The sequence below is a fragment of the Sarcophilus harrisii genome, chromosome 2, assembly GCF_902635505.1.
Source record: "Sarcophilus harrisii chromosome 2, mSarHar1.11, whole genome shotgun sequence".
NCBI lineage: Eukaryota > Metazoa > Chordata > Mammalia > Dasyuromorphia > Dasyuridae > Sarcophilus > Sarcophilus harrisii.
The window spans coordinates 487,030,518-487,044,163 of record NC_045427.1 but is presented as its reverse complement, the minus strand read 5'-3'; the positions used below and the strand labels follow the sequence as shown (position 1 = coordinate 487,044,163).

The following is a 13,646-nucleotide window of genomic DNA, read 5'->3' as shown; positions in this document are numbered from 1 at the left end:
CCCAGAGAACAGCCAAAGTCAGAGAATCTCACAGGTTTGGACAAACCTGCGGTGATGGTTCAGCAAGAATCCCTTCCTTCACTCCATCCATCTCTACATGTGGGGAGAACCCCAGTTTCCAGGGGGAAAATTTGACAGGAACCTTGAAGCTTGGCTTGGTTCACAAGGAACAGGACTGATGTAAGGGGAGAAGGAGAGGAGAAGATTTCACTGGTGTTTGGAGTGGCCCCTTTACTTTCCAGCCATGGCCTGCTCTGAAAAGGATGGGCATGTGGAGGAAGATAACAAAATGAGACACCAAAGGGCACTTCTCTTAATCTCAGGCTCCTGCCCTCTCCCTTAGCCCAGCCTTAATCAGTCTGAAGGCAGACCCAGGGAGGATGACTAAGCAGGAGGAATGCCGTCTGGTTCCTGGGGCCAAAGGAAGGGGCTGAGCCAGCTCGGGAAGGATCACCCCCGGGCCGGACTTGACCATGCGGGTCTTGCTCCCAGCCGTTCTGCAGACTCAGTCCTGCAGCTTATAAGAGCAGGAGAAACCAGAGACTATTGGGTGAAAAGGCGGAGAACCACCCAGAGGGCCTGCCCACCTGATAATCTATGAAACTCAAGCTCCTTTGGCAGAGTCTTTCCTGCCCCTAGAACCCAGTCTACACTTAACAGGACTTTATGAACTAAACTGAAAGTCACTGGGCGAGCAAGGTTGATCCCTCAGCCATCCCAGGGCCCCAGGACTCTGGCTCCCCACTCTCGTGGTACGGAGCAACACCGGCAGGAGCAAGAACAAGATCATCATAATCACATAGGCCTCCTGCTTCTAGATAACACTTTCTTCAAAGCCCATCAGTCAATCCCAGGTCTCAGGGCTGTAATGCCAGAGTCCTTTTTACTCCTTCCTCGGCTTTGAAATGATGTCAGAGGTCTTCTGATCTAACCTCACATCGTCATCCCCTCTAAAGCATTTCTGGTGGGTGGTACTGTGCTTGGCTACTTCTAGTGACAGGGACCTCACTACTACTGCATTACTGATCAATTTTTGTGCTTGGAAAGTTCTTCCTTATACATGATCTGAAATTTATTTTGCTGCCTAGAAAAGAATACCGGAGTAAAAGTAAGGAGCCTTCAAGGTGAAAGGGGGACTAATTCCACTTGTTCATCAGCAATAGTCCAGAGAAGCTAAACTACTAAGAAGAGTGCCCATATTATGCCAAATGTAAGTTTTTATACATATATATCAGCTTCTGGAGGGCAGGAATTATTTTATTTTTCCCTTTATGAAACTAACACATTGTCCATAAAAAATTCTTACTAATGGAGTCAGGCAGACCTGAGTTCAAACCCAACCTCAATTAGCCATATAACTGTCTGCCTCAGTTTCCACATCTGTAAAATGAACTGGAGAAGAAGATGGCAAATCCCTCCAGTATTTTTGGCAAGAAAACACTAAATGGGGTCACAAAGAGTCAGACACAAGAAAAAACAAACAATATATGTTTATATAGACATATTTATGTAAAGATAAGCACACACGTGTGTAGGAATAAAAGTGTAGTAAACTATCAAATAGGCTTGTTTATTCAGGCAAACACACTCAAATGCCCTGCTAGGGACTCCTCCCAGCCCTCACCTCACTGAGGGCATGATTCTCTCAACCATCCTGGTCATGGGGCCAAAGTAAAGAAGCAATGAATCAGAAAGGAGAGAGCCAGCAGGTGTCTTGACTCCAACAGATCCCAAGGAACCAATAAATAAAATCCTGGTGGCAAATTTCTTAATCTGCCCTTCTGCTAAGTGGGCAGCGCTCAGCCCGTGGAGAACAGGTGGCAGGGCAGGACAGCCAGGCAGCCAGGAGTGGCTATTTTTAATGAGTTCAGGCCTGGGATGGCTGTAGGTTTGCATAATCTCCAATCAGCACCTCTCCCTCCCGGCTCCCCACTGCTGAGGGGCAGCCTGGGGAAGGAAAGGGGGAAAGAGGCTAGGAAAGCAAGGCTGACCGCCACCTGGCAGCGAGACAATGGGAGCCAGGCCCAGCCTTTGCTCACTGGGAAGCCAAGGACCCCAGGCAGGGAGGAGCCTGCCGATAAAGGGCCGGCCCTTCAAAGCCAGCCAAGCAAGGGTATTTTCTTCTGGGCTGGGAACAGGAGGGGGATTTGGAGGAAAGGGGTCAAGAATGAGATGAATCAGCATATTGCCGAACAGCTGCTGACCTCTCTGTGGGGTCCTTGTTTCCCACCCTCCCAAAGCTCACACTGGGCTGAAGGGGGGGGTAACGTGGAGTACAGATGGACTTCTCCTAGTTCAAATCCTGTAGTCGATTCCTGGGTGCTGTGTGATGTGGTAGAATATGTATCTGGGAGTCAAGTTTCAAATCCTCACTCTCCTAGGAGCAGTATGGACCAAACATGGGACCTAGGGGCATTGAACCCATCCTCAAACATTTACTAGCTGTGTGACTCTGAACAAGTTTGCTTCAGTTTCTTTATCTGTAAAATGAGCTGGAGAAGGAGATGGCAAACCACTCGGTATTTTTGCCAAGAAAATCCCAAATAGGGTCACAAAGAGCCAGAGATAATAAGTAAAACAACTGAACAATAAAACAACAACATGGACCAGGCGTTATGCTAGTTATGTGTCTTCGAGCAAATCCTTCGATCTCTCCTATTCTCAATTTCATAACCATAAATTTAGTGGCTTAGATTAGATAATCTCTTAGGAACTTAAGAGGGTACAGAAGTTCTACCCATTTGGCAATGTAATGAAAAGCCTTTAGGTCCCCCCTTCAAAAAGTTTTTAAATCCACAAAATCCATAGGACTTGAAAGGAAACTAATTAACAGAGGGTATCCCATAAGTCTTAAGTGCCACGTTAAGCTATTAAAGCTTTCACGAGGAGGTAGCATGGAATGTGAATCTTCAACTCTACTTATTATTCTAAGCAATCAAAGCTGCACTAAGATTTCTGGGACACTCCATATTGAAATGTAGCCATCAAAATATTTATAAAACCCAGTCATATATATGTGCAAGGACCCCAAGTTAAGAACCCCTGTTCAAAAAAACAAAAACAGAAAAATAAAAAAATAAAAAATAAATAAAAAAAGAAGCCCTGTTCAAAATGCTAAGATCCTGGTTTTCTAGAAGTGGGCAACAGAGCCTTGGAGGAGAGGAGTCAGGATTCTGTCGCCCTGGGAAAGTTCATGAATAATTACCTATAAGATTTCCTGGAGAAAAGCTTCTTGCCATTTGGATGTATGACTTATTTAATGGAATCATGGAACTTCAAAAGCAGAAAAGACCTTAGAAATCTTGTCTGCCCCCTCATGTCAGTGGGACTGACACCAAAGTGCAGAGAAAGGGGGTGACTCTCCTAAGTCACCCGGCACAATAGTGGGAAAAGCTGGAACTGAATTGAGGATTTATTCAATGGGACAGATTTCAGATTTTGGAATCCATTCATACTTCCAGCCTTAGGGGTAGTTTCAATATAGTACTGCCTGCAGTAAATAGGACTTCTAGTTCCTTTTAGGAGTCTCTAGTTTTAGTCTGGATCTTAGCTGATTTTTTCTATGGGTTCTAGTTAACTTTCCCTAATCCTCCACTGAGGGGTGTCCCCGTCTCCTATTAGTGCTGATGGAAGCACTGAGGAATGGGGCAGGTGGTGGGAGAGGTCCAGAAATGACAGAATGTTAAGCCCTCTGCCCATTAGGAAACCCCTTGCCAGATGTTTGTCAAATCCCGATAATGTTATCGACCCTGAAATGAGCTACAAATCATCATTATTCCTTAGTAATTGCTGAGCAAGCTCTCCCATCACCCCAGAGTTACACTCCCCCCTTTCCACTGCTCCTGAGACTTCTGCAGTCAGACCCACAGTGAGAGAGGGAGTGGGCAGTGAAATACAGTGAGGGTCAAAATTAGGAAGCTCTCAGTTTGAACTCTGGCTCCCACTTCTCTCACACCTATGAACTTGGACAATTCATGTGATAGTTCTGGGCCTCAGTTTCCTGATCTGTAAAATAGAATGGCTAGACTTACTGTCACTAAAGTTCCTTCTCAATTCCATGAAACAATAAGCTCCTTGAGGGCAGGGTCTAGCTTCATGAAATCTGGTTGGAACAGGCCCTGGCCCAACACGCCATGCAGGCAAAAGTCTTATAATTAATAGCATTTAATAAGGGCATGATCATAGCAATAAAGGTATGGAGGAAGGCTAGGCCCTATGGTTAGAACATGGGATCTAGGAGGTTGAACTTAGAGATCTGATTCCCTCAAAAAAGACAATTAGCTTGCCATCATTTCTCAGATTAAGTCCCAACCTTGACTATGGGCTGATCCAATCCTCCAGTCATAAACTGGCCCCATTTTCAGAAGGACCCCTAACCTCCCTGACCTCCAGAATGAATCCTAACCCAAGCTGCAGACTAGTCCCTGACCATGGAAGCATCAGTATATCACAATCACAAAAATAGAACAAGATATGAAATAGAGTTGGTTCAATGCAATCCATTACTGGAGATGAAGTCCGGTGGTAGATGGGTCAAGGGACCACGATACTTTCATCATCCTTAGCGTCATTAGTGCTAAATTCGCCATTTAGAAAGACCCAGCGCCCATAATCCCAGCCAACAGCAGCTACCTTTTTGTCTACTCACCTGGGGGCTGCCGGTCCCAAACCCAAGGGTGGGGGTTGTGGGAACAGACATTGAGTGAGGCCCCATGGGGGAGCTGATGACAGAGAAGGGAGGGCCCATGCCATTAATGGGGGAGCTCAGAGTGCTGATGGGGGAGTGCAGCTGGCTGGATGATCCGAGGGACGAGCCAAGGCCGGGGCCAATGGACGGGTGCAGGGAGGGGGCAGCCATGGACCCTCTGCCAGTGGGGGAATTCAGGGATGTGGAATTGACCTGGGTGGAAAAATCTGCAAGACAAAAAAAAAAAGAGAAAAACAATGGTTACCAAAAAAAAGTTCGTTTTCAAGGTTTCCTCTGAAGCTTCCAAGACACGAGGGCCCTCCCTTGTCTAACTCCCCTGGACTGGGATGAAGGATCCCCAAGGTTGGGACTAGCAGCCTACCACAGCTGCCTGCTTAGGGCCCAACATACCCAACAGCCCACAGTTATAATCTAGAAGCATCCTGTGTCTCTCTAACTCTAGGATATCCAGAGGCTAAAGAAGAAATCTGTCTATTCTTCCCTCAGAGTCAGGGAGTCAATATTCCTTTTTCCTCCATTCCCTCTGGAGGAAAGTCAAGGAAGGTTCTAAGTCTCATTCCGGGTCACACAGAAACACAGTGGAAACTAAGAACAGGGAGTTCTGTTCTGTTAGGGTCTAAGCAAAGGCTGCTGGTTTGGGGGGTTTTCGGGGGGCAGAGGAGGAAACAGTGCATATTACTCATAATGCACGGGTACATTTAAAATCTTCCCCAGAGAAGACTGCTGGGGAGGGAAGAGGTGCGGGGGAAGAGTTAGAGTCCATGAGAGGGTTTGTGGCAGGTGGGCTGTGTATGATATCAGGTTCTGGGTGCAGAAAGCCCTGCTTTCAGATGTGGTGTGCAGGGGCAGGGAACATGGGCGTGGGAGTCGCGCTCAAGTAGCAAAGGGGGAATGCCAGGTTTGTGTGCGGGCAGTGGGATGAAGGGCACTGCAGAGCAGGGGATCAGGTGTGGGAGTGTGGCCTTTCATCTCAGGATTTCAAAGGATTTAGCAAACACAAATTATGGCTCTCCACCCTGCGCCATCACTAGGATGCCGGCCTATTAGAGGATAAACAAATTACCCACAGCCCAATCAGAAGGCTGCCATGCGTGTGAGAAGTAGGATGGTGGACCACACATTTTCTCTGATCCCCAACTTCCCCAAGACAAAACAAGATAAATCCACTTCACCGTCTCCATGACCTAGGACACACAGAAAACGGAATCCCCCAAACCCATGATCTGGTAACCCCTGGGCCTTGCACTCAGCACCCCTCTGAATACTAAGGACCTGACACAGGTTCCCAACAAACACATCTCCACCCTGCAGCCCCCTCCCTCCTTCCAGTGTTTGGACTGTGGAAATCACAGCAAACCCCTGGCAACAGCAACTCTGAATCGGTTACGTCAGGTCCACAACCCCCCAGCCTCGGAGGGCAGCCTCTGAACCTCTGGGCCAGCCAAGAATTGGGGGGCAGGACACCGTGCGGTGCATCCGTGGGGAACTGGGCCAGGAGGAGACTCTCCATTAGGAATGAGGACAAACGTGTGGCAGTCACCTGAGGCCAGGTATGACCTAAAAAAGCCACATAGGAGAGAAAGCTGGGCCAGAGAACCACAGCAGTGTGGGAGATCCAGAACCCAAGGCAGCCACCCTCAAAAGGAACAATAAGACAATGGAGAGGGGAAAACGAACAGAACAGAAACTATCCCAGATCCCAGAAAAAGACTCTGGGCATAAGCAGATAAATCAATAGGGAAAATATTCACAAGAGAAGGAAATATGTCCTCCAGATCCAAGAAAAAGCAGGAAAGAGAAATTAACTAATAAATGCAACTCCAAAAGGGAGCAGGTTAACAGAAGAGAGGAGATTGGGGGTGAGGGGAAGAGAGCCAGTGGGCACAGGGCTGCTTAAAAAAGGATTAAAAGTAAAGTAATGAAAGAAGATAATACTCTATTTACTGCAGAAGAGAAGGGAAAACTTATCTTGAAAAAAATCAGTGTTTCAGACAGATGGAAGAAAATACAAACAATTCCCATAACTTTAAGTGTGAATGGATTAACAATCCAATAAAACAAAATAGAATGACAGAGTGTATAACAAAAGTCTGCAATCTGTTGCTTACAAGAAGCATATTTTAAAAACAAAAATAATACAAAATAAACCTGAGGAAATGGAGGAAAATTTACTACATATCAAATAAATCCAAAAAACCACGAAATGTTATCATATCATCTGAAAAAGCAAAAAACAAAAATGCAAAAACCATAAAGATAAGCAAAAAAATTCTGAAAGAAACTATATACAAGTCAATATAAGCACTAAAACCAGTAATCAACAAATCAATGAGACATAAGCTAATAGCTTCAAAAAATCTTAGCATACAAACTGATAAAAGAAACACCTGAGCTGAGACAGAGACAGAGACAAAGACAAAGAGAGACACTCTAGTGACAGCAAACTTCAATATCCCCCTCTGAAATTTGGACAAGTATAACAAAAAGATAAACAAAAGAGAAAATAGGGAATTGAACAAATTGCTGAAGAAACTAAAGTTGAGAGTGTCTTTAAAGTGTCTTCTAAATGGGATAACAAAAAGAATATACATATCCTACCACATGTACCTTTTACAAAAATTGATCATGTGCTAAGGCATAGAGATATTGCAAACAAATTTAAAAATGCAAGAATAGCTCATTTATCCTTTACATAACATAATGCAATAAAAATTGTCACTGGTTTAGGGACCACAAACAAAAGATACAGATCCAAATGGAAAGTTGAAAATGAAATGCTAAATAATGAGTAGGCCAAAGAACAAAACATAGGAAACAAATTGTTATGTTACAGAAAATGGCAACGATGAATAAACATGCTAGAATTTCTAGGTTTCAGCTAAAGCAGTCTTTGGGTAAAAGAAAATTTACATCTTTACAAACATTAAAAAAAATAAGAAAAGGGGATTAATGAAGTGATGCATTTTTGAAACTCCACTTAAAATGCATTTTTAAAAATTAGAAAGTCAACAAATAAACAAACCTAAAATAAACCCAAAAGAGAAAAAAAACATTTAATAGAGAAGGAATAAATACATAGAGGAAAAAACAGACATGACAAATAAAACTAAAACTGATCCTTTGAAACAACTAATAAAATTGACAAACTCTTGGTTAATTAGATTAAAAAGAAATCAACAAAACAGCCAACAAATACAGCAAAATCACAACAAAGACAGAAGAAATAAAAAGAATAATCAGAATATTATACACAGATATAACAAGATCAAGAACATAAAAGAAATAGAGAAATACCTTCAAAATATAAAATATCCAACTTGTGAGAAGATCAGAAAGAGATCCTAAATAACCCTATTCAGAAAAGAATAGAACCCTATTTTAGAAAATCTAGCTGTAAAGGACTACCAAAGGAAAAAACTATTAGTCCTAATGGATTTATAGAATAATTTTAACAATCTTTTAAAGAAGTTAGTCTTCATATTTCATGGATATACATTAAATTAAAATTAATTAAATTAAATTAAAATTAAATGAACACTGACTCAAAAATTGGATATAAAATTCTGCCAAACAGACTGCAGAGAATCTATATAATAAACCATTTACTATGACAAAATGGGTTTATACCAAAAGTTTAAGGATGGTTCAGCATTAAGAAAACAATCAAAATAATCCTTTTTAAAAACCAAAACATACAAAATCACATGAACATCTCATTAGATACAGAAAAAGCCTTTGACAAAATACAACACTCTTTTATGCTAAAAGACTCTACAAATTACAGACACAGAAAGACCTTTGTTTTTATATCGTAAAAAGTCTCTATCTAAAATCAAAAGCAAGCATCATATGCAATGAAGATACACTAGAATCTTTTCCAAAAAGATATGAAAGTGAAGCAAGAATGCCCACTCTCGTATAACTTCATATAGTTCTAAAAATACTAACAACAGCAATAAGTCAGGGGAAAGAAAACAGATGGCATAAAAACAGATAAAGAGGAAATAAAACCATTCCTCAAGTGCTGATAATATGATAATTTACTTGGAAAATCCCAAAGAATCAGCAAAGGTAATGAAACAATTAATTCTTTAAGCAAAGTTGCAAAATACAAAATAAATTCTTAAAAAAATTTTCTATATAATAATGACAAAACAAATAATAATAATAGGAAGGGAAACCCCATTCCAAATTACTACAAAATACATAATATACCTGGGGACTAACCTACCAAAACACACAAAAGACTCCTTTAAGAAATAAAGAACAACTTAAGTAGCTAGAGGAATATTCAGTGTTCATGTGTAGGCCAGGGCAATATAATAAATATAATGGTACCAAAATTAATTTACATTTTTAATTCGTTACCAGGGTATAACCAAGAGGATATTTATAGAAATTAATGAAGTGATAACAAAATTTGGAAAACCAAACTATCTAGAATATCCAAGAAAATAATGAAAAGAAATATGGATAAAATATATCTCTCACACCTAAATGGGGGAGAAACATACATACCCAAACAAGAGATAGAGGTAATTCCAAAAAATAAAAGAGATAACTTTAATTAAAATTGAATTGAATTGATATTTAATCATTATAATTGAATGATAATTGAAACTGAAAAGCTTTCTCCATGGTGAAAATTAGTGCACTAGGAATGAGAAGTGAAGCAGTCATATGGGAAAAAACATTTTGCATCAAATTTCTCTGAAAAGGATATAGTACATGTGCAAAAATGTTTGTGGCAGCTCTTTTTGTAGTGGCAAGGACCTGGACATTGAGTTGGACGCCTATCAGTTGGAGAATGGCTGATTGTTGTGGTATATGAACGTTATCAAATATTATTGTTCTGTAAGAAACTCTCAAGAGGATAATTTCAGAGAAGCCTGGAAAGACTTATATGAATTGATGCTAACTGAAGTGAGCAGAACCAGGAGATCATCATACATGGCTACAACAAGATTAAACAATGGTCAATTCTGATGGATGTTGCTCTCTTCAACAATGAGATGATTCAAACAAGTTCCAATAGACTTGTGATGGAGAGAGCCATCTGCATCCAAAAGAGAGGACTATGGGAACAGAATAGGGACCATAATGTAGTATTTTCACCTTTGCTGTTGTTTGCTTGCCTTTTTAATTTTTTTTTCTTTTTTGAACTGATTTTTCTTGTGCAGCATGATAATTGTAGACATATGTATAGAAGAACTGCACATGTTTAACATATATTGAATTACTTGTTACCTAGGGGAGGGAACTGGGGAAAAGGAGGGAGAAAATTTTGGAACACAAGGCTTTGGAAGAGTAACTATTGAAAATTTTCTTTGCATATATTTTGAAAATAAAAAGCTATTATTAAAAAGAAAAAAGATGTGGTATACATCTATGCACATGTGTACATATGTGACATACACATGTGTGTGTGTGTGTATATATATATATATATATATATATATATATACACACACACACAAATATATACACACAAGACTAATAAGTATTCCCCATAATGAACAAGGGAAAAGAACAGTTATCAAAAGAATTGCAAAGTATTCAAATTACGTGAAAGAATGCACCAAAACACAATGAAACAGGGGAAATAGAAATCAAAACAATCCTATTTCACCTCATACCTTGCAAATTGACAAAGATAACACAAAAATAGCAATAATTAATGTTGGACCGGTTACAACCCATAAGAATAAGAAGCACAGTAATTATTACTGGTGAAGCTATGAAATAGCACAATTGTTTTAGAAAACAATTTGGAATTATGCAAATAAAATGGCTTAAAGAAGTAATCAATAAAAAAATTTTTTTAAAGTCCCCATAAACAACAAAATATTTATAGAAGCATTTTTGTTATAGCAAGAACCGGACATCAATTGGAAAATGTCTAAACAAACTGTGATCCATGGATGTAATGAAATTGATCATAAGAAAGATTGTGGGTGATGAATATAGAGAAACATGCAAAGAACCATATGAACTGAAACATAGTAAAGCAAACAATATCAAGAAAACAATATATACAATAACCACAACAATTCAAGTGGAAAAACAACCAGACATCAAAAAAAAAAAAAAAAAAAAAAAAAAAAAAAAAAAAAAAAAGTAAATCTAACAAAATTATAAAGATCAACTGGGACTTGATTGGAAGAGTGCCCCACTGACTCACCCTTTCTAGAGGTGGGAGATATGTTATATACTGCACAATTTTTCAGACTTTTTCAATATATTGATCTGTAATACTGATTTTTTTTCTTCTCTAAAAATATATCATTTGTTACATGGAATTAGTCTCTGGGAGCAGGAAGTGAGGGTGCTGAGGATAACTGTTAGGCAAAATCTATCATGAAAGTAGACATAAAAAAGTCAGGTCCCTAAAAACATTAGCTATCTACATGAAGACAAGGGCATTCACATTATATATAATTATATTATTATATATATATAAGTAATATATATATATATATATATATATATATATATATGGATTCACATTATATAATTACTATCCAAAGGCTGATGGCCAGATTTAAACATCATTCAATCCTCATTTTCCTCCCTTGATTTTCTCTACAATTCCTCATTTTCTCATTAACTCCAGTTCTCCCACTTCTAAGGAAATAAGCCTGGACAGGACAGAGCTGGGCAGGGAAAGAGGCAAATAAAAGACACTTCACTACGCAAATAACAATTTTTGAGTGGCTCAAAATTGACTACAATCTTGGCTAAAACAAGGTCAGCTGATTATCAGCACTAGTAAGAGTAACTGCTATAAGTAAGAGTAACTAGTAAGAGTAGCTGCTATATGCAAAAGGCATAGACAAAAATGCCACATTCTAAATAAATTTCAAACTCTGAATTCTCATAAATAGTAACAAAAAAATAAAGTGGGAAATCAGCCCATTTTATGGAAGCTGAATTTCATGAAAACTTTGAATTTGTGTTTCATGTGATGGAGGTACCTACCAATAAAACACAAAATGACAATCCAGTTTCATTAGCTATTATTGTGTTTAAAAAAAAAAAAAAGTGGTCAACCACATTTCAGGACCTGTGAGTGTGGAAACTCCACGAATGTGGGAAATGCTCATGTTAAAGAGGGAAGGATGGATTTACAAAAGTCTAAAAGAAGAAGAAAGAAATGGGCATGTGTTACAAAGTAATATAACCACCGATATACAGAAGTAGTGCAATACAGTGCTCAACATGCCATATGAATGGCTACCATATTACCACTTTAATGCTTCCCTCACCAATTTTTCCAATGTATTTAACAGGATTTTTTTTCTATGCCTGATTTTACAATTCAAGCAATGGGAAAATCACAGATTGCTTTTTTATAAATTTGTTTTGTATATAATGTTAAGAAAAAACACAAATGGGGAGGAAGAATTTATATGTGTTTATGTTTGAATAGATATGTATATGTGTATTTGTGTAAAATTATATCAAAGAGGACTTAGGAGCCCTTGACATGGGTACTCTGATGATGGACAGCTAGGTGGTACAGCAGATAGAGGGCTAGACCTGGAGTCAAGGAAAGTTATCTACCTGAGTTCCAATCAGGCCTCAGATACAGCTGTGTGAGTCTGGACAAGTCACTTAAATATTTGCCTCAGTTTCCTCATCTGTAAAATAATCTGGAGGAAAAAAATGACAAACCACTCTAGTTCTCTTTTCCAAGAAAATCCCGAAGGTCAGGCAGAGTTAAAAAGAACTAAACAACAACTTTGCAGACCCACTCAGTGAGATTTCTACTCTGAGGTAAGATCACTCAGTTCCGGACTGGGTCCATGAATAGAACAGGGCCTTTTTTTTTCCCCAATCCCCCGGTAAATCATTTGAGCTTCAATTTCCTCTTCTGTAAAATGAGTCTCGGCAATCCCTATTACCCTTCCAGTTCTACCACTCTGTGATTCTGGGCCTGTTCAGCCATGGGTCAACATCCAGGCCCTTAACACAAAGGGATCAGTGCAAAGAAGAGGACGTCCTGAGTTCAGTGAATGGGTCCATTCCCCTGTCACCATCCGCATTCTTGGTCGCTTCCATTGTACCACTGGGAACGGAACTGGGACTGTACTCACACCTCTGGGAGTTGGCTAAGAACAGCTCTCTGAAGGGAAGAAGTCCCTCCTCCCTCCATCTCCTCCCATTCTCCACCTCCTCTTCCTCTTCCCTTAGGGAACTGAGTGGAGTCTAGCTGGGGAATGAAGGCAGGGGATAATTCAGGGAGAGAAATATAAATAGGCTCCAAAAGAGTGAAGAGAGGATGGGGAATCATTCCTGGCACTGCCTCCAGATCCTATCCCCATTAGCTTCAAGGCAGCTTCGAAGGGCCCTTTACACAGCAATAATAACAGCTGCTGCAGTGGACCCTCAGGAGGGCTTTCAGCTGCTTCTCCGGGTCAGTCCAGCCAAAATCTTGAGGGGGTGTTATTTTCTGGAGGGGTTGGGGGAGGAAGAAGGCTTTTTAAGTAATAAAATGCCAACTAGTAAATTTGTAGCTCAGCAGGGGGAAAAACTGAATCACTCCTTCTGCACTTTATTTTCAGGACTGAAGAGATCCTGATTGGGCCCAGAGCAGAATAGAGAGCTCCCACTCCCGTCTGGGCTGGTCTGTTTGGTTCCTTGCCACCGCCATCCCCCTCCCCATTCGGCAGGAAGGAGAGGAGAAGGTGGGGCAAAAGCCCAACACACCGACTGGTCCGGAAGGAAGAAGCAGGCCCAGCTCTCCATGACCCCGCATCCCAGGTTGGGGGAGGTGGACCAGGGTTTGAGATGGAACCCACTTCCTAATGCCAGTCCTCTTTGTCCCCAACCAATGGCTGTCCTGGCTACGCCCTGTCTGCTTCTGACAAATGGGACATGACAGAAAACTTGGAAAACGAGCAGATCAGCAACAAAAACAACTTGGGGAGGAGGGAGC

At 40.5% G+C, this 13,646-nt stretch overlaps 1 protein-coding gene across 4 annotated transcripts in view; it reads right to left on the bottom strand.

Moving 5' to 3' along the window:
* The window catches only part of RXRA (retinoid X receptor alpha), a 426,208-nt gene that overhangs the window by 78,728 nt on the left and 333,834 nt on the right, over positions 1-13,646 (bottom strand). For all 4 annotated transcript variants that reach the window (XM_031954924.1, XM_012554015.3, XM_031954925.1 and 1 more), the window contains exon 2: positions 4,649-4,914. In XM_031954924.1, coding sequence (XP_031810784.1) covers positions 4,649-4,914 — 266 coding nt within the window. The remainder of the gene's footprint in view (positions 1-4,648; positions 4,915-13,646) is intronic.